Below are 26,870 nucleotides of genomic sequence, written 5' to 3'. Positions count from 1 at the left end.
TAATTAACTTCTGTTTGATGGATTGGCTCCTTTCTTAAAAATATTGTCTCTCTAGTAGCAAACAGCCAATGAAAAGTCCTGAAGGGCTTCACTGTAACTAAAGTGACAGCTTGACAGCTTTTTTCATTTTGATCCTGATACTTTTTATATATGACAGCTTAATGGCACACATATTTGTCTTGCTTGGTTATTTTAATGAAGCAATTAAAATATGTACTATCTAATCTCTCTGCAGATAGATGTAGTACTTTTATGTTGTATGGTATGAAAATAGTTTTCAGGAATAATTTGCCTTTTTAATAAATATGCTCAGTAAATGAGAGCCCTACACCAGAATAAGAAAGACAAAAAGTGCTTTTTTTTTTTTATACCTGTTCACTAAATATGACACAGCTTAGTGTGTTGACTGACCAGTCTTCCAATCAATGCCACCAAATAGGTAGTTTATTTACACCTTAAATAAGACTCAAAATCTTCATAAGGAGGAAGGAGAGATGGTGAATGGTACAATTATGTGCAGTGCTTTCAACCATAAGGTGCAGGTTTGACTCCCAGAAGCGACAACTGTTTTTTCACTTCTTGGCTACCCTCAATCAATCAGTAACACTGCATCACTTAAAACTTTCAAATATTTCTAGAACTTCTATATATAAATATTTCTAGAAATTCTAGAACATGAGGAGTAGTAGAGGAGACTGTGATATATTCCCCTATGGTGGAATGCGGTATGTTTCACCTCAGTCATCACTGGTCAGGCATGCAAATAAGGCTGATGTTTCCCAGGGGGTGTTTGAGCTTGGCACTTGTTCTCACGCCTTTAGAAAGGGAATCCATTTGTGCCCATGAGAGGCTGACAAAGCTTCTTCTAAAAGCTATTGGGTCATTTCTAAACTGTACCCGGATATTAAATGTTTTATTCAGTTTTTCTAAGTACTTATTACAGAAAAAATGTCACCACAGAACGATGTAAACTGTCATTTAGGGCGCTGTTCGGTCAGCTTTAAACAGACCAGAGTTCGTTTGCTCGGATAGTCCACTTTGTTTGGGAAGGTGTGAAAGCTCATCTGAACTCTGGAACAAACCAGACAAGCAAACCCCGGTCAGTCTTAAAACTTGGGTCTCAGTTCGCTTACAAGTGAACCCTGGTGCGGTTCCCTTACAGTGGAAAATGCAAACGGACTGTTCAGTGACCCAAAGACAGGAAGTGACATACCTTGCTCAGCGTCTGTGTAACCAAGCGGCACGTCGTAGTCTTTCGTAGAAAACCATCTTTTTTGATAATGCTGCATTTGTCTCGTGTACAGAGCAACTTGCTGGATAACTCGCTGCCTCGCCTGCTTCTCATACTAGCAGCTTCTTAAGAAAAAGCAATTTGGTTTGGACGCCAAAGTAAAAACAGAAAATCCAGAACTGCACACATTTGTTGCTCCATTGTTTGTTTATCCTGGTCAATCAATCAGCCAGGTTTTCTTCTTCCTCATACTTTTTCCTCATGTTGTAACTGCGTGACGTTTTCCAGGCAGTTTGGTCTTCTTTCTTTGCAGTGTGAAAGTGAACCAAACCAAATGAAGGCGTGATATTTTTCGGCATTCCCCGCCCAATCAAACCAAATCCCCCGGACCACTCTGGTGTGAAAGCACTCTTAGTGCCATTGTCATGTCTCTGGCAAAATACACAAATGAATAAATAAAAATAAGAAAACACATTTATAAATGTATCTATAAACAGTTAAAATTGCCGTTGGAGGGGGAAATTTTGGCAATGATTGATTAGCTCCCTTTATAATGAGGCTCTTTGGGCCAGTGATATACACCTTTGTCATCTATACGATTCACTGATGTTGCACTGCACACTTTGGTTTTGAGTTTGCTTTTGATTTGATTGATTTGGTCAATTGAGACATTGATGGATTTCGTTAATTGAATGATTCCTTATTTTACCTTTATCACCTCTAACCTAAAGGCATGCCCCAAGTCCTTTTTTCCTCTTTTTCTCCTCTGGTAGTTTTTAATGATTTGGGTGATGAGATGCCTAAGCTACCTTTTTCTTTTTCTTGTTGTTTTTTTCTTTTTTTTAAGAAACCCTCCGCACTTCAATCCCGAAAGAACTCTTGACTGTTTTTATACTGGGACCCTGTGACGTAGGCATTTTAGATTTTAGCCTATCATTGCATTTCATTCGTCACACAGGTCCAGATAAATGTTTGTAACTGCTAAGCAAGAGAATTAACAGCAGCTTGTGCACACTCTCTCGTTTATTGATTTTTGTACAGTGAAGTGCAGTGACAGGCTAGCTTTTAAAATGTTATGACTCACTCTTTAGTAAACGTTAAATGGCCGAAACATCCCACCTGAATGCACCCACTTTACTGCTCTGATGGGTGCATGTTGACTGACAAAAGCTGAATAATTTTTTTGTGGTTACAGCAAGGGAAATTCTGGGTTTCTATTTGTCCCAGCAACTTGCGGGTGCTTCTTAAACCTTGTATGGTTTCTTTTACATTTTAGTTTGGTTTGAGTAGATCTAGTGTGAACAGATTGGTAGTGGTTTGCTCTGAGCGGTGTCTTGCAGAGGATGCCAGTATGGATTGCATCTATTTCTCTTCCTCTCTGTTTGGAATGCCTCCTCCTCTTCTCCTCTTCTCCTTCTTTTCTGAACTTTTTCAGTTTGCTTTACTCTTCTTTTATGGATGTTTATATCTCTCTCTCTCTGTCTCTTTTCTCGTTGGTTTGCGGTGCTGCTTGCTCACCTGAAATGCAAGCTGGGTAACATGGATCTCTCATGCTTTTCATTTGCCCTGAGACAACGAACAATTACTATATATTCTTATATAGTCTTTAATAGTTCTGTGGTTTAAATTGTTGCATATTAGAAATGTTGTAGTTTTTACCATTTCACAGTAAACGACTTCCAACATACGGATCAAAAATGAGAAATACAAAGGTCCTGAATAATAGGGCATGAATGTCGTCATGACGCTCCTGTTACCCATCAAACTGACTGAACTGTTAAAATTTTTGCTTGAAAAAAAGCTCAATGAGCAGCAAATAGTGACTTACATCTGCACTTTGGTTCAGCCTGAAAGGACTACTGTATATTTGATTGATTAGTTTTCCATTTTATTTGTTTTTGTTAGAATTACACCTCATGTCTGAATCCTCCAGGGACACATTCTTACTGTAGTCTCTGTCACTGGTGTTTTTGTCACTTTTTGATATAGACCATACTGATGAATTTATCCATGTTTAAAATGATACAGTGTTGCACGCATATTTGGATTTTAGTTCAAATTAAACAAATTCAGAGTGAAATCATGCTTATATTGAACCGGTTGAGTCTTAATCATCACACTCAGTCAGACACACATTCACGTATCTTAAAGTTGCTAAATGGACCACACACTATAATTCAGGGAATCCTTGCACATCCTTCCTTCTGTCTTCCCCGTATCCACCACACTTCCCTCCTTCCCCTCCTTCCTTCCTGTCTTCCAACTTTCCTTCCTGTCACCATTATAAACAGTTTTACTTATCAGTACATACAATACACATCCCTTCACATGCCTACAAACAAACCATATTGTCCATTCAGGCTCTATTGTCACATAACACATTTTTTTTTAGATTTCTGGTTGCTGACTATTTAGTAAAATAGTAGTTTAGATGTTTTGTTCAAGCATGTTTAGGTATGCATATGGCCCTGTTAAAAACCCTTTAAATGCATCATTCCTTCCCTCTTTCCTTCTATTTTTCATTTTCCTCCTTCTTTTTTCAATATTTCTTATCCCTCATTCCCTCTCTTGCATTCCCTTTTCTACCCTTACTCCCCATCTTTTTTTCTGTTCTTCAAAGTTAATCTGAACTGCTCATGCTCTTTTCACTCCAGGAGAAGACAGGGAGCAATAATGCATTTACTATGTGGTAAGGTATTTCAACAAGGCCAATGCAGAGTGAGCACCTCCTAAATCATAGATTGAACTTCCAGTTCATCTATCGCTCAGCATTTTATAGAACTGCAATGCCATTGATGACCAGTGGGTGCCTTCTTACAGAAGATGGTTTATGTGCTACTTACTGTTTTGTAAACATATGTTGGCTCCTATTTCTAAAAGTATCTTGTGTCATTGTTTTTATAAACAATACTCAGTCAGGTTTATATCCTATTGTAGTGGTCTGACGCTACTTTGACCTGAAAATAGATGAAATAGGTATGGCCACAACTGTTGACACAAGAACAACTTAAACAAAACTGTACTTATTTTGTTTAAGAGGGTTCAGGTCATTCCTATTTCACTTTGATTTGAACTGTTCTCAGGTCAAGAATCCCTTGAGTAATATAAGATGCATTTGGTAAATGGAGCCTGTGTCTCTGTATCATAGTTTCAACTGGCAGAAAAAACAGATAGCTGCAGAGGCGCCCCATAATTTACACAGACCCATGTGCTCTCTTAAAATTCACCCACAAAGACACAGACAGTTCTTTCCATCACTCAGTATTTTGGAGTTCAAGGTGTTGGACAGATATTTGCCACACATCACCTTATTGTGGCCCTCACAGAGGATGGGGGGCAATAACATCCCACAAAGATCTCTGAGGTGTTCAGATAAAATCACATTTATAGTCACATTAGGAGGACTGATCAAAGCCTGAACTTTCACACACAAACGCACAGGCTATACCTGCACAGTGACTCAAACACACACAAAAAGGCGCTACTCTGGTGCTGATCTTTGTTGCCTTTCCTTAAAGCCAGCTGACTCCTCCTCGTCCTCGTCCTCCTCCTCTTCGTCCTCCTCTTCCTCCTCTTCCTCCTCTCACCCCCCTGTGGTAAGGCCAATGGTACGCCCCGACGGTAACCTCGTCCGCCTCCCTACCTCCTCCACCATCCTTCCATCCCTCCATCCTTCCATCCCTCCTTCTGCTATGCCATCCACGGTATGATCTGAAACTTTTGGCTTTTCATTCAACTTGTCATCCTGCTGTGATCTTCTGCAGCATGCCCAGAGTTCTATTTATGTTGCTGACGTTTGTACATTTACATGTTTATATTGTACATGGACTCTATATATGTATATAAGTGTGTGTCTGTATAGTGAGTGACACGGCACTTTGTAGGCATAGTATGTAAATTAGTTTTGACTTTCTTTTAGCGTCTATTGTTGTTGCCATGGCACCCGCTGCCCCCCCCATCCCCCTTGGCTTGCCCCCTTTCCTTACAGATGTGATATCTTTCGTGCTTTGACATTGGTACAAGCCATCATGGTCACACTATCACACCAACTCTCTTTCTTTAATTCCACTAGCTTCTTTCTATCTGTCTGTCTGTCTTTCTGTCTTTTTTTCTTTCTTTCTTTCTTTCTTTCTTTCTTTCTTTCTGTCTTTCTGTCTTTCTGTCTTTCTTTCTTTCTTTCTGTCTGTCTGTTATAAATCGGTGTATATAATGTCTGATCATTTCAAACTACTCCTCATCATCAGCCTGTCTCTCTCGCTTTCTTCCTCTCTCCGTTAAACTCTGTCACTGTACTCCTGCTCACTGCACCCACTCTCTTACTGGTACAGTGGTGCCCACTGTGGTCGAGTTGTGGTATTTCTTGCAGTACAGAACTGTACTCCATTCCTCAGAAGGACATGCCATTTTTAGCATATCTGTCAGTGGAGTTTGGGACAACTCATGTCTGTTATTTAAGAAAAAAAAGTATGACCTCTACCGTTTGAAAGAACCTTTTTTTTTCTTTACATCTCATTATAGAATATTAGTATTGTTTTTGGGACTTTTCCCAACCTTGATTCGTTTTAGATTTCATTTAGATCAGTGTTGTATTTAAATTATATGTATGATATCTGTTATCCCAAACTGCATTAAGATGTGTGGAGAATGACAAGTTCTCTGTAAGAGCACACTGTGTGTTCTTTGTGGGATAATCTTAAAGAATTGATGGCTTCTTGGAAAAACACAAATGGCTGAACAGACTCAGAGGTCAGGCAGGCTGATAGTGTATTTCTTCAGTCGCATGTAATTATTACAGTGAAAAGAGATTTTAGGGTGGTTCAGATCTGGGTACATTGCTGAAATGCTAGCATTAAATGTGTTTATTCTGTGTCTGTTGTGAGGTACTTTGTAGATAGATTTTTATTGCTTAACGCAGTCTTGTAATTTTTGCACAGTTTTGAAGGTTAATCTTTATGCCTGATGCTTAGTCTTTACTGGATATAGCTGCCACTTGTGATATGAATTTTGAATATCATTCCAAGCTGCTGCTTTTCTGCTGTAGTAACAACATCATGTTGTACACAACGGATGTTCCCTTTGTTATTTCGCCTTTTTCTGTCCCTGAGAGTAAGTAGGAGGAGCATTAATAAATAAATATGTATTAGTATAGCACTCAGCTGAATATTTCATTGTGAAGTTACTCCCTGTCTGTAACTGCTGGCAATAGGACGTTAGAAAGCAGTGTTACCCCAGCTTTGCACTTAAAAAATGCAATTTGTAAATGTATTTTCGGTGTAAAGTAGAATTTTCAAAACGGTTATTGCTTAAAGGCAAATTATTGCACAATATTGATTTGTCTGGAATTAAAAAGACTGCTTCACTTTTTCAAATATTATCAGATGGGAATAATAAAGATTAAATTAGAAGATGAGGTAAAAGGAACCGCAGAGGGCTGTGATTTTAAGGACCATAATGTTGTCAAAGACAAAACAGTAAAAGGCCTTTAATGTTGCATTAGAGTTATACTGGGATATTTGTATGATTCTTAGGTGTAAAAAGGAAGCCAGTGGATAGGTTGCTGAATTTATTGTTGCCAAGTATTTTTCCATGAAGTCACAAAAATGAGCATGACTGCCCGATTCTCTCCCAGATCTCTTTTATCAGTTGATTTTGATGGGATTTTGTAGGACGCTGATTTTCCATTTATTAACTCAGTATGTGTGTGTGTGTATGTGTGTGTGTTGGTGTGCGTGGGTATGTTTGTGTGTGCGCTTGTGTGTTCTGCATATTCATATACATATCTATATATGAATGGGAATATGCATACAAATTACTTGTACATCTTATTTCTGCATATGTCTTTTCGTGCATATGCATGTGTGTATGGTCATCATCTGTACCTGTGTGTGTGTGTGCTCTGTGTGTATGCTTCCTTCCCTTACCTGTTTGCATGTGTTCCCATGCGTCCTGTGTTTTTTTTTTTTTTTCAAAAAAAAAAAAAAACACCAAACCCCACCAAAAGGGACTGCAGAACTCTGAAGAGAACGCCAGGATCTCCATCACCTTCTTCCGGCTGTTCCGCGTGATGAGGCTGGTCAAGCTGCTGTCTCGCGGGGAAGGGATTCGGACCCTGCTGTGGACCTTCATCAAATCCTTCCAAGTGAGGGGAGAACCGGACACTACATGCTAGAGCAGATGGGTTGCTTTTACACTGGACAGAAGCAAAAGTGCAGATTTAGCTCTAAAGTTACTGAGATTTCTTTCTCCTTAGAAGCCATAGTTCTATTTTTTTTTAAAGACTATCTGACTTGGATTTGAAAAATGTATTTTAGAATTAGTTTTACTAGTATAAGTATTTAACACTTTAACCCAATAAATCCTAATTTAATTATTATAATTTCAGTTTATTCTTTAGGATGTGAGACATATAAGGCTAAGAATTCCCTTTTCTGGTGTGAATCCACCTTTCCTTTCTTTGCCACGTCCCTCCTTATGTCCACATCCACCTAGCACAGAAAGTTAGGGAGATGGGGAGGGCCAGAGAGAGAAATGGTTGTTATTGATAGGTTTAGGAGTCTCACTGCAGAGTTAGGGAGGAAATTAGGAGAAACTTAAATGCCTTCACTCTTTCTTCCTCTCCCCTTCTTTTCACTCTCATTTCTTCTTCCCCTATTCTTTTAACTCTCACACACCCTACCACTAACCCTTAGAGCTCACCATTCCCTGTAGGCAAGTTAAGCAGTAGATACAAAGCACTCCACCAAAAAATTAAATCATTTGATGGAGAGTTGTGGGGATATGAAAATGATCCGTTCTCCCTCTCCTGTGTTAGCTGAGATGGGCCTCTTTACATTACTGTACAGTCATTTGAATTAAAAAGTAATTCAGCTAAAATCAGACTTCTGGTAACTTTTAAATAACCAGGGGTCATGAATATATTCGTGTTTACAGTCTCTCTATAACCAGACTTTTAATTTGTCATATGTATACCATGATTTGGCCCGACTCTCTCAGGCACAGGGGTGATATTAGCCAGAAGCTCAGCTCTACACAGCTGCCCAGTTTGGGATTGGTCTCCTGGCTAAAATAAGAGAACGATTAGTACAACTCCTTTTCCAAAAAAAAAAAGGCAGAATGCTGTATAAAATGGAAATATAATCAAAATGCAAAGATTTACAAATCTCATAAACCAGCATTTTATTCACAGTAGAGCATAGAAAGCATATTAACTGCTGAAAGTGAGACATTTTTCTATTTCATGAAAAATATTAGCTATTCGATAATTTGATAGCAGCAATACATCTCAAAAACCTTGGCTGGACAATTAAGTTATACTTAAAAGAAACAGCTGGAGTTACATGTTGCAACTTATTAGAGTAATTGCCAACAGGTCAGTGCATTATTTAGGATCAAAAGAACAATTTAGAGAAGCAGAGTCTCTCATAAAGAAAGATTGCCAGTGGTACAACAATCTTCAAAAGTGCATCTAGAAATTGTGGAACAGTTTCAGATGAATGCGTTTTCATATAGAATGTGAATGAAAAGATTCACAGAATCTGGAGACATCTCTATGCATGAGGAACATGGCTCAGTAACACTTCCAGAAATCATTGCCTGTTAACACAGTTCACAGTGCGATCCACAAATGCAGGTTAAAGCTCTTTGCATGCAAAGAAGAAGCCATATGTGAACCCGAGCCCGACACACTGCTGTCTTCTCTGGATCAAAGCTAATTAAAAATGGACCGAGCCAAAGAAACTTGTAAACCTGGTAAAAGTATGCTGAAAGGTATATACAGGATTCAGAGCAGTGTTTGCTCCAAACCAGATGTTATCTGTTTCAGGGAAGACCTTGCATATCTTGGCAAGAAATTTCTAAACTGCGCACTGCATCTTTAACAAAAGCATGGATTGATAGTTGAAGAGCCTTGGTGCTGAACTGCCCTGCTTGCACTCCAGACTGTTCACCACTTGGAAACATATTTTGCAAAATGAAACTTAAAATATGACAAAGAGGACCCAGGACTGTTGAGCAGCTTGAATCCTATATCAGAATAGAATGAGGCAATATTCCTCTCCCAAGGCTCACTGACAACATTTAATATACTTTCTGTGTTATGAGTTAAATGGTTCATGAGATTAGCAAATCACTGCAATCATTTCTTACTTACATTTTAACACAGCGTGCCAACATTTTTTTAATGGGGGTTGTATTTCACTGAAGCTTTTCACTCTAAAGTCAGATGATTTGTGCTGGGTTGTTTTTGGTGTTGTGCCACACAGGACTGTAGATCCATTCACCTTCACTGCCAGAAGCACCGATTATTCAAATCAGCATCTGTGTTGTTGAAAGAAAGACGAACAAAAAATATCCACGTGTGAGATTGATTGCTCATTTCACAAGAAACAGTTTGTAGTCTAATTGGATGTAACTGAAAGTGAATGGACTCCAGGCTTTGTGCTGAAAAATACTCCAGATGACTTGTCACTGATGTGTCTCTCTTTTCTTCAGGCTCTGCCCTACGTAGCACTACTTATAGTGATGCTATTCTTCATATACGCTGTCATCGGCATGCAGGTAAGCTGGTGTCATGTGCCCTTATTTCATCCTCTCTGTCTCCTTCTCTCTCCTATAGCAAGCCTTCGTCCCGTGTCTGTCTCCTTGGAGTTCTGTCATCCAGAGTTCCTGTTTGGTCCCGTTGTCATTCTCTTTTCCTCCTAACTTTGTTGTTTTCTAGTTATTGTTTGACTTTGACTCGATGTCTGTCTCTTGTCTCTTCTACAAACTCTTGTATGTTTTTTTCACTGATGATGAGTAGGAAATGCTTTGATTTGATTTGCCGGGGCCAGCTTGCCTGTAATTCTGACTGACCTCCTCTTGCCATTGCTGACATCATATGCTGTGTGCTGTGACTACTTCCCCCACCCTACTGTGCAGATGTTTGGTAAGATAGCTCTGCGGGACCATACGCAAATCAACAGGAACAACAATTTCCAGACATTCCCTCAGGCAGTGCTGCTACTCTTCAGGTGAGGAAGATTATACACTCATTAACCATAATTAGTTCAGACTTCTGCCCCTCTTTTTCTACATATCTTTAAAATTCACTTTTCACCTGATATCTTCTGATCTTCAACATCAGTCTCTTTAACATTATGACATCTGTAATTCCACATACAACTTCTCTTTTTTTCCCTTTTTGATTTCCATTTGCAAGAAAATTTGAGCATATTTTCATTATTACTGACAGTTTATGACAGCAGTGGGTTACGTAAATGCTAGGATATCTGTAAATGTCACACTATAAATTTATTTGACTCTATGACTTGACTCTGCAAAGGAGCTGATGTTTTAGCAGCTTTCAGAGACCATGTTACTGCCACTGATTAAAAAGTTAAAGCTGTAAATTCTTACCTCTGATCTCCAGAATGTCATGCTTTGAGGATGACACGTTCTGCATAGTTGTCTGGGGAGATAGCTGATACTAAATTTCACTGCCCGGATCCATGCCCAGAATATTTTCTGTCCTATGTGGTTGGTTTGATGATAAGATTCCATGCAGGGGACAAAAGAAAACAAGTAAACAGAAGGGATAAACAAAAGGTGGATTTATATATATTCAGTAGTGTGCATTTTGAAATCATAAGGCTGTCAGTCCTTAACTTATGTGGTTTGATTTTTTTATCTATTTATTTTTATTTTTTATTTTTTATAGCAGGATTAGTATGTATGTACTCTTAAGTAAGAAATTCACCTTTCAATCCCTCACATTTAGTTAGTAGTTTGTGAGATAGTAACAAACAGTACAAACTTGACTGATAAATAATTGCAAGCCCCAAGAAAATTCTATCATGAAAATCTGTCGTTGAAAAGCAGTGAAGTATTCAGAACAGAGGACAGATATAGCTTGAGCAAATATTCATTTTTCTGTGACATCAAACACAAAGTTCAGAATTTCTTTATTGTTGCTCTCTAAATTCAATATATGAGTATATGTATGTTTTATTGCAACTGTAACTGTTCACACTTTTGTTTACATGTGTTTGTGTCTCCCTCTTTTCATCTTTGTAACTATGCATGTGTGTCACTGCATGCATGCATGCTTTTACGCATACATACACACATTTGTGTTTCTTTTTATTTTTTTCTGTATGTGTTTCTTTTATGTAACTGTATCTGCATGCATCTGCCTCGATGTGCGTTGGGATGCATGCATGCTTTTTGTATCAGATGTGCAACAGGCGAGGCCTGGCAGGAGATCATGCTGGCGTGTTCACCCAATCGACCATGTGAGAAAGGGTCGACCAATGAAAACAGCTCGTCGTATGAGGACTGTGGCAGCCAGTTTGCTATCATTTATTTTGTCAGCTTCTACATGCTTTGTGCCTTTCTGGTGAGTACAGAAGACAAATCAAGTAAGATTTACATTTTAACGTCAATTAAAGTATTTCATATGATTATAGTATTCACTAATTTCCTAATCACAGTTTTCTTTGATAAATAATATTTAAAATAGCAGTTTACTTTAAATTGTACATCAATAAGTTTAAGAGGAACTGTGTAGGAGATGACAACTAGAATCAATGGCAGATTTAAAATACAGCAACTGACTGATGCCTACTGTTGCCCAGATCATCAACCTGTTCGTGGCTGTTATCATGGACAACTTTGATTACCTGACACGTGACTGGTCAATCCTGGGACCGCATCATCTCGACGAATTTAAGAGAATCTGGGCTGAATATGACCCAGAAGCTAAGTAAGTTTACAGAGTACTGACAAGATGTTTAATTAGAATGACCATCCTGATACTGAGATTCCACCATGACCTCTTTGCTTCTTTTCAGGGGGAGGATAAAACATCTTGATGTGGTCACTCTGCTCCGGAGAATTCAGCCTCCTCTCGGTTTCGGGAAGCTCTGTCCACACAGGGTTGCATGCAAGGTAAACATAAATATACAGTACCACAAATTCCTAAACTTGGTCCCCTGGCTGCAAAGCTATAGAAAAATCTCAAGAGGAATTTCAGACTATAATTTCCTACAATAATGTCTCATAGCCAGAAATAAAACTTTTGTGAACTTTTTTTTTTCAAATGTTAGATAAAATTTAAAAAATTAGTGTTTTAAAGTGATGACGTATGAACAGCTGGTAAAAGCCTCTACTGTGACTCAAATATATGTGGCACAATATATGCATTTTCTTACAATTGAAGAAAAAACATCTCCGAAGGGATGCGTGTCCAGCTACTGTCTGCTTTTTTTCCAATAACCTGCTCGTGCCAGCCTACTCTGGCATCTGTAGGAAGATGCCTTTGTTGGAATTAATACATTTATACATTTTTGTGATCCAGAATGATTCCATGTGTTTCATCTCATTTAGCGTCTGGTGTCGATGAACATGCCTCTGAACAGCGATGGAACAGTGATGTTCAACGCTACACTGTTCGCCTTGGTCAGAACTGCACTCAGGATCAAGACAGAGGGTAACACACACACACGCACAAACATTTGAGACAGCTGTACAAGCACAGGGGGAAAACATACAAAGTAGCAGCTCATCATCATATGAACAAAACAGGTTTGATTACTAAGTGAAATAATTAGGATATGTGGGTATTTTGGTAGAGGGAGCAAAGAGAAGCAAATGTTGCATTATCTACTTTATGTACACTTTGTGTTGCATCTGCAGGCAACTTGGAGCAGGCTAATGAGGAACTGAGGGCAATTGTGAAAAAGATCTGGAAACGAACTAGTATGAAACTCTTGGATCAAGTAGTGCCCCCTGCTGGTGGTATGTATACAACACAGCTTCAAATTAAACAAACCTGCAAACCTCAACCCTCTTTGAGTAACCAAACCCTTCACAGCACTGACTGCGTTAACTTTTTAAAAATATATATATATCTTGTGATACATTTTCCATGTATTTTGATATAACTTTATTTTTTTACCAGATGATGAGGTAACAGTCGGGAAGTTCTACGCTACCTTCCTCATCCAGGAATATTTCCGCAAGTTTAAGAAGAGGAAAGAACAAGGGCTTGTGGGCAAAGTGGCCCCCAAAACAGCCCTCTCTCTGCAGGTACAGGCAGTAGTTTTGTTTACACTTAATCAGAAAGTTGTACCATATTATTTTTAGTGTTAGGGCTTTAAAAAAAAACAAAGGTAATTTTATGTAGTTATGTAGTTTTTCTTTTATAAATAATTATAAACAGAAAGCAAGCAACCCTTTTACGGTGTTTGGTCTGTGTGTAGGCGGGCCTGCGGACATTACATGACATCGGTCCAGAGATTAGGAGGGCGATTTCTGGAGACCTGAACGTGGAGGAGGAGCTAGATAAAGGCCTGAAGGAGTCCCAGTCAGCTGCATCTGAGGATGATATCTTCAGGGTAAAGGTCGGATACACACACCCTCAGTCACTCTCCAAAGAGAGAAACAGAGAGATGCCAGATCAGCACCAGCTTGACGCTCCATGCCACTACATGAACATGCCTGCATGTGCTCAGGATCTAGAAGACATTTATTTGACCGAGCCGCATGTTCCACTCCAAAGCTTGGCTACATATTACTGCAGATACTGAGCAACAATTTTACCATTTGGGTTTTAACAACACTTCAGTAACGACAAAATACAGATGTATAGTCAAAAGAATAGAACTCAGTGACTTTGCATCAATTAATTGGGCACTGGCTCTGCAAGTCTTTTTGTGCATATGAAAACACACAAAGCTTCTTCCACAATATTGGAAACAGGGTGAGTTGATCAGCCTTCCATTTTCACTATCATTGCAATTTTCATATGCTCATTTTTATTTGCTGCAGTAGTTTTTCCCGTTGACTTAGAGTACTTAACACAGACAAGAGCAACTGTTTCTATAAATCCTTTTACAACAGTGGCTAACAGGATAGGAAATGTGTCACGTTCTAATAGCTTCCTGATATCAGGATTTAGCACCTCATACATTATAGCTCAGCATTCTGCTTCCTTATCAGAGATTTCTTCCGTTAATACCTAGGCTTTGTTAGTGTTAAAGGCCTTTTTTTTGCATTCTTCTGGCTGAATAAGGTTGCATTGTTGATAGCCATTAATGTGACTGGTGTAATTCTGATGTTTTGACACAATAAAGATATCATTTAAAAATAATTTCAACTTCCTGTGTTGCTCTACTGCTCTCCTCTTCTCATCACCATTTTCTGACTCTCCATCTTTCTCCCTTTTTCCTTCTCTTCTCTTTCTCTTTTCAACCCACAGCGTTCTGGTGGCTTGTTCGGCAACCATGTTAACTACTACAACCAGAGCGACGGCCGTGGGTCATTTCCACAGTCCTTCACCACCCAGCGTCCACTGCATATCAGCCAGAAAAGCTCCCCTTGTGAAGGCGAGAGCCCTTCTCATGAGAAGCTCATGGACTCGACCACCTTTACCCCTTCCTCTTACTCCTCATCAGGCTCCAATGCCAACATCAACAATGCCAACAACACTGGCATGACTGGGGTGACAACCCAGGGCATCAGTCGATTCCCGAGTCCATCTATTAGCACTGTGGATGGGCACACAGGGCAGCCTCTCACCCCCATACTGCTGCCATGGTGCTTCCCTCCAAAAAGGTGAGTAAAGACTGGATAGCCTTTTTTATATTGGGCAGTTTTTTTTTACTTTATGGTCTTTTATTTCTTTCTTACTTTAAGCACTGCAACAGCAGGGTTGTATTGTCCTTCCTTCATTAGAAAAAAATAATTAATTACCAACTTCACAATTCCTTATGGACATAAATGACTACACTATTTCCTTCCCTTTCTTTTTATTACCTGCTTTCTCTCCTTGTCTCTTGTTTCTGGTTGCAAGCAGGATGTTTTATGACACCCTCATGCGGTATGTTGTCAGGGATCAGAGAGAGAATGTGTGTGTGTGCTGACTTAGTCTACAAACGTGTGCAAAAATATATCATGATGCTGTATAAAATTGCATAGCTGTCAAGGTGCAACTGTGGCACTTGTTGCAATGCACATATTGCTTTAGTTGCTATAGCAAAAGCCAGGCTTCATGCTGCTACTATAAAATCAGCTATCAAAGCCATAGATGGACTGTTTGGTGCAGAGTGGCCAAACCTCTCCTATCAAGGGCTTCTGTTGCTGCTCTTTTATTGTGTTTTAATGTTCTTGCAGGTCTGGGTTAGACACAATGTCATCCGCTTGTCCCTAATCCACACAGAATTTCAGCCTGTGCAAACATCTGAAAGCTCATACTTTTCTGCAGTTCACATAGCACAGTTCCTTTGTTGTGTAACTGGAAAATTCAGATACAGAACTTACAGTAACTAATGTGTTGTCATGTTAAGATGCAAGGACCTAAAACTGATCTATCTATATCTGGTTTGTCTAATACTTGGTCCAGAGCAACATCTTGTCACCTACAGTCTTAGTTTCTGTGAAACGTGCTTGTGTGTTTTCAAATTTGTCCATTATTTGTGATTGCATGAAAGATGCTCATGATGATCTACAGTAAATGACAAACTTTAAAGCAAAAAAATGTTAAGAATAGCAAAGTCATTCATACATTTATTCATTCCTTTTGTGTCCTTTTTTTCTGTTACAGGGTTTAATAAATATTGCACCCTCTTTGGGTCTCAGCCAAGCTTTAAACTTTAGATAGTAGTTTGCTAGCTTGTAATACTACGTGTCCATGATGCCTTGATTGTAGTTAGATATATTTTTTCTCATTCATTTTCTCTAATTAAAGGCAGTAAATAATCAAGAATTAAGTTTTTCATTACATGCAAATTAAAGTATAAGCTTTCTGATGCTCTTTGTATGGATGGATTAAGCAACAGGTTAACTTGCACACAGGTACGATAAGTCATCAAAAACAGTCCTAGTCAATATTAACTGAATACTGCTCTAACCCAGAGTTTCTTATGGAGCCCTTAAAAAGCGGATTAAAGGGACATCGTGGCATTTTGATATTTTATCCGTTTTCTCTTCACCAGGCTGTTCTCAGGAACCATTTATATTTTGATGTCCTAAAATTGATTTAAAAATCATTTGTTTTTTAAATTTGCCTTTAAAAATGTCAGCTTCTGCAGACTACACTATTTGTTTTTATCTAAAACCTGGTTTGTGGAAATTGTTGCTTTTTATCAATCTGGTGAAGAAGGAAAGGATTAAAATTCAAATGTCGGAATGCCTCCTTAAAGCTTAAGTCTGGAGTATGAGACAGATGTGACTGCTGAGAGGACATCTTTGAGATGCAAAGTGGCAGAGTTTTCCTGGCTTTTCTGTTATAAGAACAAAAAAAAGCCTCTCATTCCCTGACTTTGTCAGCCACCAGTAGAAATTAAAGTTCCTATTCATTTTTACCTGTAAGGTTACTGCTTTCTGAGGGTTAGCTAGCAACATTGGTACAAACAGTGTCATTATTGTGTCCTCTTCTTTGTTTTTTTAAAGATGTCTGAACTTCAGTCTTGTTATCATTTGTCATATTCCAGTTGTTGCCTTTAAAGCTCTTCATCGTTTTTGCTTCAACAAAACAGCTACAATCCCCACTTGCTTCTCCTCAGACTCTTTCTTCTTCTATTCCCTGTTTCCTACATGCAATAGTTACGCCTCCATGGGTTTCTCAATCTCCTCCTCTTAAGCTCCTCACTGACTTTTTTGCTAATCAGCTGCTTTTTTCTGTTTACATCTGTTTGACTATTTGTCTACGTGTTTCTCCATCTGTGGTGTGTGTTTGTTAATTTTGTGTTTTTGTTTGTTTGCTCGTATGTTCGTTTGCTTGCCTGCTTATCTGTAGCTCGGATTCGAGTGACAGTCATCTGCCAATCATCCGAAGAGGGGAGGGGTCAACAGAGGAGACATACGATGAGAGTTATGGTGACGACAGGGAGTACCACGAAGATGACCACTCGCTTTCCTCTGACATGTACTGCTGAAAAATACTCACAGTTTAGTCTTCATCTCAAAGTTTTACTTGTTCAAGTGGTTTGTCTGACTTTTCTCTGTGCGTTTGTGTGCTCATTAGGTTGGTGTATCAGGATGACACATGTAAGCAGCTGACTCCCATGGAGGAAGCAGAAGAAGTCGAGGACACAAGAGGAGGTAGAGGGTGGCAGTCTCCACGAAGAGTCTTCCTCTGCCCAACCTCTCTGGGTGAGTGGACACAAAGCAACAGATGGAAATATTTCCTTGCAGTGGTCCTTGTTCATACAGTGTTCATAATAAACAAATTTGCACTTTTTGTGTTGTGTAGTTCGGAGATCGTCCTTCCATTTGGAGTGTCTCCGGAGACAGTCAAGGCCCGACGTCTCCCAGAAGACAACTGTACCCTTACATCTTGTACATCACCAGGTAGGAAATATACATTCTAGATACTACACGTGTTTAAACTCTGAGCTTTCTTCAGCAGGTATAAGGTAACCCTGTCTCCTTCTCAGGCTCTGGCAGTGGCAGGGTTGAGTCCTTCACTGCTGGGAAGAAGTCACTCACCTACGCTCTTTAGCCGGCTGTGCTCCACACCTCCTGCCAGTCCCACAGGTAGAATTTGTCCTTTGCATATATCAAAGACCAAGAATCTGAAAAAAAAAATAGGTTCACATCTTGTCAGCACACACAATTACACCTACGTGTTATGAGGGAAAAAACAGACCACTGAAACTAGAACAGGGAAATTTGAAGCATGTAGTGTGAAAGCTTTGTCATTGTTCTTGCTGAGGTAGGTTTGTCATCCTTTCTTTGCCCTTCTAGCCCATTGCAGTGATGCCTCCTATCAGCAAGTTCCCTCACTGAGGTTAGAGGGCTCTAACTCCCATGAAAAGCTTAATACCAGCTTGCCCTCTGTCAACTGTGGGCCTTGGTGAGACTAAAGACAATGGAAATATGTAGCTGTTACATTTAAGTCAACGTGACAGTTTGAATGATAGTTTATAGAACAACAATGCCTTTTATTTAACAAATGCCTTTCTCCCAGGTACAACGACAGTAATGGGAACAGCCGGGCGCCCAGCCCTAGCATGAGAGTGTCCAGTCAAAGAGCACCACGACCGGTATCACTCACAGTGCCCTCACTTTTGGGGAAAGACCCTAGCTCACTGTCTCATGGCAGTGCAGGCAGTCTTGTGGAAGCGGTGAGTCTTTACTGTGGAGATTATCCTTGGATGAATATTCAACCTGTTCTCAACAACATACAGCAACCAGAAAAACATTAAAAGATTAACATTAAAGCTCTTCTCTCCAACTCCTCCATTCTTCTTTTTCCCCAAACCTCTCTTAAGGTCCTTATATCGGAAGGTTTGGGTCGTTTCGCCCAGGACCCATCATTCATTGAGGCGACCAAAGCCGAGTTGGCGGATGTCTGTGACATGACCATTGAGGAGATGGAACAGGCCGCCAACAACATTCTCAATGGAAACACCCCCACAAACACCACATCCAGCACCTCTTCCACCTCTCAGCACAGCCCGAACGGCAACCTCCTGCCCTTCCACACGGCTGCAGCAGTAACACACAGGGACCGAGTTGTCGGCTTGAGTCCTGGCGAAAGTGGGGCAGAGGCTGGAGGGAGCCGTGGCTCCATCCACGGCCCATCCTCTATAGAGGAGCGGCAGGAGCTGCTAGCCAGGGGAAGAGGGAGGGAAGAAGAGGAGGAAGAAGAGGCAGGAGGGGGGGAAGAGGAGCACCACAGAAGCTCAGTTGTGATTGCAGGAGCACGGCAGAGGAACAGCAGGCTGTTGGATGATGAGGATATGGAGTGTGTGACGAGCTTGTAGATGTCGCCTCAACTGGTTCAACCAACGAACTGGCCCCCCCGACATCAGAGACTGACGTTTGTCAGTGCTGGTTAACAGCGCCGCGGCTGGCTCTGTCTGTCCCCACAGTTCACACACGCTCACTTACACACACTGTCGCTCTGGACAATGGCGGCCAGTGATGCAACCTTCAACACATGGTTATGACTTTGTGGGTTTACGTAAGTTAGGATGTGTGTGAATGTTTGTAGTAAAGTATACCAGACTATATACTATTTGAGTGTGTGCGTGCGTGTGTTTTTCTATGATTTTCTCTATTTGTACGTGTATGTGTGTTCTCCACACGTGTCTGAGTGTGGCTCTAAAGTGCCTCACAGTTTTATCATGTCCTCAAATTGTGAAGAGCAGAAAAGTAGAGACAAGCAAAAAAAAAAAAAAAAAAAATACAGAATGAAGAAAAGGTAGACGGGAAACAACAAAGGCAGGAAGTCCTTTGATGGATTTGCTGCAAATGACATATGTTAATGTTTTCATGTCCAATGCCTACTGTGGTGGTGTGTTATTGTTGTTTGTCTGGCCGCCATGATGCCAGATAGGGGACAGCAGACCAGCTTGTGGAGGGGTCAGTTAAGGATTACAATCTGACCACGTCCACTCGAGGTCACAGGTCAACTACTCCTTCTTGGTTTATTAAAGACGAAGCGCTGTATTGAGTAAAACGGGGGTGAGATAAACCCTGTTTGAAATCTTATTTCTCCTCCTCTTCCAAAGCTATGGAACCTAGGAGCACAGCCCTGCCAGTCCGGAGGTGGGATTAGGGTGACACACCACCCCTGGCCAAGGGGGGAAGGATTTGAGGGATGGTCCAACAGCCACACTGCTGCAGGGGGGCCACAGGCAGATAGACACTCTCTAGCCAGCAGGATGCTAGCCAGCTTTTTTCCAGTTGGTCAGTGAGACTCCAGCAAGAGACAAACTCACCTTGTCTGTCACCTTGATCTGGCTTCACCTCCACCACCTCTTTTCCTTGTTTGACCACACCCACTTGCTGCCCCAAACAGGAAATAAGAGAAGCATTTGGTGGCTTAGAGACAGCGAGCCTCATTCTCTGCCTCATACCTCACTGTTCTACACTCCTTATTCTATCCTTGCTCCCTTCTATTTGGCTATTTTGCCATCCCTCTTTCTTCATTGCGGAGTGTTGTTGATTTTTCAGCCCTCGGAGAGGTGTGTGTTTGTCGTGCAGGGCGACTTAGATGGAAGGCGGAGGAGAAAATGGGAGTGACGATTAGAAAGAAAACAGACTCCGGGAACAGGTCTACACTGGGTCTGCCGTCAGTCAACCTCACTTCCTTCTCCAAGACCCTCCTCTTCCTCACAGCTTGGAATCCTGTTGGATTTGCTGCCACATACTCTTTCTACAGACCACGCCCACTATGTATTTAACAGTTCAATATTGTGCAAAACTGGCTAGCCATGACAATTTTGTTTTATATCCATGACGTTATTTGTTTAATTTATCCTTGATTTGTTTGCACAATCGGGGTGCTGGTCTTATAAATGTATTTTTGCTCAGTTTATTATAGAAGAATTTTAAGAGGTTTTAAGTATTGAAGCAGGGCGTAGTGTCTGTGTGCGAGTGTATAACTATATTTGTGCGTTCGGATGCGTGTCTGCATTTTAGTACAGGATGTATGAGTGTACAAGTGTGTGACAATAGTGTGTGTATCTAAGGGGAGGGGAGGGGGGGGTCTTTCTCTCTATCAGTATGCACCTTTTACAGATTGTATCTATTTATTTATTTATTTTTCCCAGAAGAGAAAAAAATGTGAGAGAATGTGTATGTGTGTGTTCAAGTGGTTTTCTTGTGTATTCTAAAAAGCTGATTTTAAGCCTAGACAGTAAATTAAGGTAGCATTACAAGTATGGCGTTGTGTGTGAGTGAAGAAGGGCGTGTGTGTGTGTATGTGTGTGTGTGTGTAATAATGGGCCTCCTCAACACAGGGTTACCATGGACAGGCATGCTTCCAAAGCTTTGCGGTTTTTACTTTTCAGCCAAGCTGCAGAGTGAGAAGTCGCTCTGTTCTGAACACTAGCCACTGCAAAACTTTTCTTTATCATCCTGTTGAGACGTAGTTAGGTGTGAGGTCTCCAGTGAGGTCAGAGTCAGGGGCACATTTGCATTGAGGAGTAGTTTCAGTATTGCAGTTTGGCCAGAGAGTGAGAAGCCTTTCGGCAGCTGCTGCTTTTCTGATTCATGGTGGACGGTTGCTCTAAATGACAGAAGCACTAAAATTCATACTGCCACAGTGCCACCTTGTGAAAAAACTGTGGGGTGGCACTCTGATCACTTTGCTTTAACACATCCATACAACATAGTGTCATCTTTTAATGGAAGTTTAACTTTAAAATTAATTGTTAGGGCTGGTCTAGAGATGCTGCAAGACTTCTCATTATATCACTTCATCTGAGGCTATATCAAAAAACATTTAATGAAAAATTATTATTTATTTCCAGCTGGAGAATAATTGATTTCATATGTGATTTAATTTACTTATCAAACTGGTTACCAATCACTGATTGATTATGATAATTGTGATAAAGTGAGGACAATTGGATTTGATAAAGATTACAAAATTGTTAGTTGTGTTGGGGTTTTTTCTAAATATAGGTAGCGTTCTGAGATCTTTTTTTATGATTGAGATTTGTTCCTTAATCCTTGTGTGGATCTAAGATCATAGCCAGGTATGGTGTCCAAGCCTCATTACATTATACACAGCACAGGTCTTGCTTTGAAATTGTATATTTTCTCCTAAAAGTGTTCCTGGTTCACTTTTTCGGATCATGTCAAAAACTTCAAATTATTTAAAACTCAAATATTCTGCTCAGCTTTATAAACGGTACAGAAAATTTTAAATGTAACAACCATAATCCCAATGCAAAGACAGCTAGATGAAATATGAAAGAACATCTCAGTTTATTCATTTAAATCAGCAGAAGTGATAATAAAATCATCATATTTTGGTTAGTGCAGTAATATTTCTTTGTGTTTTCTCTTATAGGCTCTTAGAAAAATCAAAGGTCTTGCAAGAGCCGTTTGTACTTTAAAGAAACAGGTTTTAAAGACATATTTTGTAAAGAAACAAACTTGTGTGAAAAGGAACACTTTTTATTTGATTTACCATTACTGTTGAGCTCTAATTCCTACATTTACAGCAGAGCAGGTTTGTGGCAAGGAAGAGTATGCATAAACACACTGCCATACACTGCATCCTGTGCCAGTGATAGACTTCTGTCATTAATATGCAATCTAAATGTGAATGTTGAGTATGTTTTGTGGCGGTGCTGTTGTTGTTTTGTGGTTATGATCGTACTGCAACTCTGAGGAAGTCTGTGTTGTCACCCTCCCATACATATCCATAAATAGATTACCGTTTCTTTCAGTTATTTTAAAAGCACCTATTCCCCATGAAAACAAATTGGTAATATTAGCTCTCAGGGCTTTTTGTGGTAGGTAGCCCACATAGTCTATGTTCGAGGACACTTTAGCCAAAAATGTAAAAATTCGAGAGGCTGATTTGTATGTTGTCAGTTTTTGTGCAGGGCCTGATCTGGCTTTTGTTAAAAGTAGCACAGTCTATCGTTGTGCTTTTGTTTTTGTCTCCACATTTAAGACAATAGGATTTCTTCTCAGACTTATTTATTATGATTTATTTTTAGATCTAAAAAACTATTAGTGGAAATTTTCATCCGTAGATACAGCAGACATTTGAACTTTAGTTTTTATATCCAAACCGTTTCATATTATCTGCAAGTCTATCAACAACAGTGAATGGTAATCTCTCAAAGCAGATTAGAAACCATGAATTGATTGACAGTAGTCACCTGCACAGAACACAGTTGATTAAAGTAGAATTGGAAAGTCCCCACAAGTTGCCACTTTATAGCATCATCTCTCAAACTTCAATCAGTTTGAATTCTTCACTTCTTTCATCCTGAAATTCATTTACATATGACAGACATTCACTAAAGTGTCAGAGGGGCCACACCAGACTTGATGCGTGTCTCTCAAGGCTCTTCACTCTTTCACTGGTGAGAGATTCAGAAACCTGTGGTGCCCGCGTGTGAAGTGGAGCAGCATTGCAGTTTTTATGTGATTTGTGGGTCAGCATGAGCTATGAGCTGTTTTGTTGCAGTGTAATGATATGAGTGGGTGTAATCCTGCAACCCACAAGATATGCAAAAACAATGCAATAACTATGACTGTGTAGGTTCCTGAAGTAAAAATACTTGTGAGTGTGAAAAAAAAAATGTAATTAAATCAGCATCATTAAGATGTAGTATTTTCTGTTAGTCACATTTTTAAGTAAACTCAGTGGTTTCCACACCAGAAAAACCTAACATACTTGAAATCAGGTACATAACAGTGCAGTATAGTAAAGATGTATTTATTTATCTTACTTGTGCCAGGGTGATGGTCAAACACGTTTATTAAGACAGTGATCTGAAGCCAGCGTTTTGCTTGTTGATAACCTTGCAAGCTGTGGAGGCACAGTGAGAAAATCTTATTTATCTTATTTTATTTAATCAGCAGCAAAACAAATTATCTTCTTCTTCCTGTCTCAATACTTTTGACTGCCTCCTTTTATCTTGTCGGGGTTTTTTTTTGTTTGTTTGTTTTCCAGATATAGTTTTTGGGTTGAGTTTTGTGGGTGTACCATCAGTATTGCATGAGGTTCACATGTTGATTGAGCGCTCCAGGTTTTCTGATCAGGTTAAGTATCATATCACATTAGTACAGAGTAGCTTTTTCTATTTAGTGTACATATAGTGGTTAAAGTCAGTATTTCTTCTTTTGATAAATAATTAACTTTACAGCAGCAGAGGGGTATTTGGAAGATGATTTTGCATATCTTGTGTCTTCTGGGCTCTTATTTATTTTTTGATTCCTAACCCTTGGAAGTACAGAGATATAATTATCAAATCATCAGACACATCGTAAGCTAAAATATGTTTACTCCCAAGTTCAGACAGGTGCCTGTGTGTTGCCGTGTAGTCTCCCCACTTTTTCTTCATGCTTTCCTCTGCTGTCAAGTGAGAAATGAACCAGTTGGAATTGTTTCTATGAAAAGGACCAAATACTTAATAAATACCTAATATTTTATTCATGAAACACAGTATTTGTTTTGTCCATCCTGCAAGTTATAGTTAATCTGAACAGATATCTGAACCAACTAGCAGGATAACCACAGGTGTTATTAACAACTTAAATCTTGAGTCATTTACTTTTAGTGTGTCAGTTAACCAGCATGCACCAAACTGAGGCTGTGGAGCTGTTACGTTATTAATACATTACTCGTACCTGTGTTCTACGAGTCACTACTGTATGTCTTTGCGTGCCTGTGGGGTAGCCACTGTCTCGGGCTGATAAGCTGCAGCTGTGTTTGCTGCCTGTCTGCATCTTCTCCTACAGCTAATTAAACTAAAACATTCCCCTCTGCACCAAAGAGAGCAGATCAAAGACAGTTAATTTCTTGAAATGGAGAGCAAAAAATCAATGGGGAAAAGGCTTGTGTGTTGACAGAAGGATGACAATCTATGTGGCAGTTGATGACAATAGGAAGATTGGGCTTTTGGTTGAGTAAGACAGTTTGATGAGTGTTTGAGAGGATTTTAGATGGTTTTATTTCATCATTGATAGCAGGGTGGTTTAAGTTCTGACATGGTGAATTATATTCAAGTAATGTTTCTTGTGCATGGGTTTCTCTTAGAGATATAAAGTATTGGTCCTATGTAACTGATATCTTTTGTCTCACCACTAGCTAATGATTGTATATTTTTATATACTATATAGCAAGATATATCTGAATATATAATATTTAATCACCAGAATGTTAGGGTGGAACAGGCTGGAAACTTATACGAGAATGTCTTTAGTGAATTATTGGACTTGTTTTATTTAGACCTGTCGATAGGTTAGTATGAAGTCCCACTTTGACTGTATTTTTAACCCAAAGGAGCCAGTTGGAGTCATGTAACTGTACTGAAAGGAAAAAAAAATAAGACTTTCTTAGCATATCAAATGTACACGATTGGCTTTAGGACATTTCATATCAGGTTATGTTTAACAATCATAACTACTGAGAGGGAGACTGCTGGAAATCAGTCCCTCACCAGTGCTCTGCCACCAGAGATAAGACGTCTTTGTTCAGATTTTAAAGATGATGCAGCAGTAAGATCTGAAGTCCAACATGCTTTTGCTTGTGTTTGTTTATGTTATATGAAGAGGTCTGAAACATGTCAACCTACCAGCAACCTGTCAGCGCAGGTCAGAGTCTGGTTATACTCCTACTGTAGCACTGGGAGACACGTCTCTCTAGAACTAGTCCTACATCAGCAAAACACACTGTACACTTTTAAATACACATTATCTTAGCAACAAACCAAAAATTCCACCCGTAAAGGACTAGATTTCTTTTTGCTTTTGGTCATTGAAATTGTGTAGCTTCTAATTTTTCTTCCAAAATAGAATTTGGAAGACTTGAACTACATCTGTAGAGAAAATAATTCATCATATGCGGAATAGGAAGTAAAGAAATAGTCTAGCATCTGGCTTTTTAATTTGAGTCTCGCTGAGATCTGATGTTGATTGTTTTCTACACTAAAAGCTTCACATGTGTAGGCAGCAAAGTGGCTGTTTATTGAGTGTTAAAAGGTATCCTGTGTGTTTTTCATGTTTATGCAAAGACACATGGGATTTAGCCTGAAAATAACCTTTTAGCAGCATTCCTTGCAGCAAAGTTGACTTCAAAATATCTTATTTTGTATCATATACTGGCAGTGGGGTGCAACAAAATCTTGCAATGATGCTTTTGAGATGCTGTACATTATTATGATTTGAACTGTTCAGTGTAGAATACACACATACCATTTGAAAATAATAGGGTTGTGCGTTTATCCTAAACAAAACAGATTTATGTTACTGTGCCCTTTTACAGAGCATTTTTCCTCAGATCTCCTCATGTGAATCTATCATTGTTGCATTAAAAAAAGCGCTTTATATTTTCTTGGAAATCAAAGTGTTTGTTGATCATGACAAAATATTTTAAGATGACTATTTTGAATATAGATTTTATTATCTTTTCTAGGTAAAATTAGGATAGCCGGTTGAAGAAGTCTAATTAAAGCATTGATTCTCTTTTTCCAGAGAAACAAGAGAATCACCTCTTTGTTTTTCAGTTGTACAGATGTTATTTTGACGTCGATACTGATGAAAGATTTTGGTAAGAAGACAGAAAGTAAAAGGCTGAATATATTATTATATACAAGGTTATTATGCAAGTATATTCTATTTTAGATATTGAATAATAGATATATATCTAAATAAGATGCTGAATGACAGTTTGGTGCAGGATATTGCAGTCTGTAGGAGGATTATAGGAACTGTTGGTTATTTAAATTTAAAAAAACATGCCCAGATCAGTTTTTCAGGTGCCATGCTCAGTTTTATGAAACTTGACGCAGGCTGGCAAAGAGTACAAATATGTTACTAGTTTAAAAAAAAAAAGAGGCTTCCATGATGTTTAGCGGATAACTGATAAGTTTCCTTTGTCTAAAGATTTGCCTTTGCTGATTGCTGCATGTGCAAAGGTGTCATTTTAAGAAAATACATAAATCCAAAAGATGTACAGAGCATGATGAAGGTGACAGCGTTGCGTTGAAAGGATTCATTATGATCAGGGGAGCGGGAACCAGACTGTCGAGATGGTTGACGTATTTGTGAGCGTAATCAGTATTGGCATTACCACATAATACTCACATTTATATTTACAACCTAGGAATTGGATTAAATTATTTTATCAATCAGTAGACTGTGACTCTGACAGCTGCGCTTTTTTCTTTAGTTTTAATGGGGA

The 26,870-nt window shown here is 39.3% G+C and overlaps 1 protein-coding gene across 10 annotated transcripts in view; it reads left to right on the top strand.

Moving 5' to 3' along the window:
• cacna1c (calcium channel, voltage-dependent, L type, alpha 1C subunit) overlaps positions 1 to 26,591 on the top strand; it is a 175,531-nt gene extending 148,940 nt beyond the window's left edge. For 4 of the 10 annotated variants that reach the window (XM_072377671.1, XM_072377667.1, XM_072377669.1 and 1 more), the window contains 20 exons: positions 4,750 to 4,839; positions 7,233 to 7,370; positions 9,722 to 9,787; positions 10,148 to 10,239; positions 11,441 to 11,603; positions 11,842 to 11,969; positions 12,058 to 12,154; positions 12,593 to 12,695; positions 12,902 to 13,003; positions 13,167 to 13,294; positions 13,468 to 13,608; positions 14,466 to 14,821; positions 15,063 to 15,086; positions 17,004 to 17,132; positions 17,232 to 17,359; positions 17,460 to 17,557; positions 17,644 to 17,743; positions 17,954 to 18,062; positions 18,177 to 18,333; positions 18,481 to 26,591. In XM_072377671.1, coding sequence (XP_072233772.1) covers positions 4,750 to 4,839; positions 7,233 to 7,370; positions 9,722 to 9,787; positions 10,148 to 10,239; positions 11,441 to 11,603; positions 11,842 to 11,969; positions 12,058 to 12,154; positions 12,593 to 12,695; positions 12,902 to 13,003; positions 13,167 to 13,294; positions 13,468 to 13,608; positions 14,466 to 14,821; positions 15,063 to 15,086; positions 17,004 to 17,132; positions 17,232 to 17,359; positions 17,460 to 17,557; positions 17,644 to 17,743; positions 17,954 to 18,062; positions 18,177 to 18,333; positions 18,481 to 18,975 — 2,844 coding nt within the window. In that variant the 3' untranslated portion in view covers positions 18,976 to 26,591. Of the gene's footprint in view, positions 1 to 4,749; positions 4,936 to 7,232; positions 7,371 to 9,721; positions 9,788 to 10,147; positions 10,240 to 11,440; positions 11,604 to 11,841; positions 11,970 to 12,057; positions 12,155 to 12,592; positions 12,696 to 12,901; positions 13,004 to 13,166; positions 13,295 to 13,467; positions 13,609 to 14,465; positions 14,822 to 15,062; positions 15,087 to 17,003; positions 17,133 to 17,231; positions 17,360 to 17,459; positions 17,558 to 17,643; positions 17,744 to 17,953; positions 18,063 to 18,176; positions 18,334 to 18,480 lie in introns of all 10 variants that reach the window. The other 6 variants (XM_072377666.1, XM_072377674.1, XM_072377672.1 and 3 more) reach the window with 6 other exon arrangements.
• Positions 26,592 to 26,870: the final 279 nt, after the last annotated feature.

This window comes from Leuresthes tenuis, unplaced genomic scaffold, assembly GCF_036924035.1.
Source record: "Leuresthes tenuis unplaced genomic scaffold, fLeuTen1.0.hap1 SCAF_23, whole genome shotgun sequence".
Classification (NCBI taxonomy): Eukaryota; Metazoa; Chordata; class Actinopteri; order Atheriniformes; family Atherinopsidae; genus Leuresthes; species Leuresthes tenuis.
The sequence above is the reverse complement of the archived record's forward strand: the minus strand, read 5'-3'. Positions and strand labels throughout refer to the sequence as shown.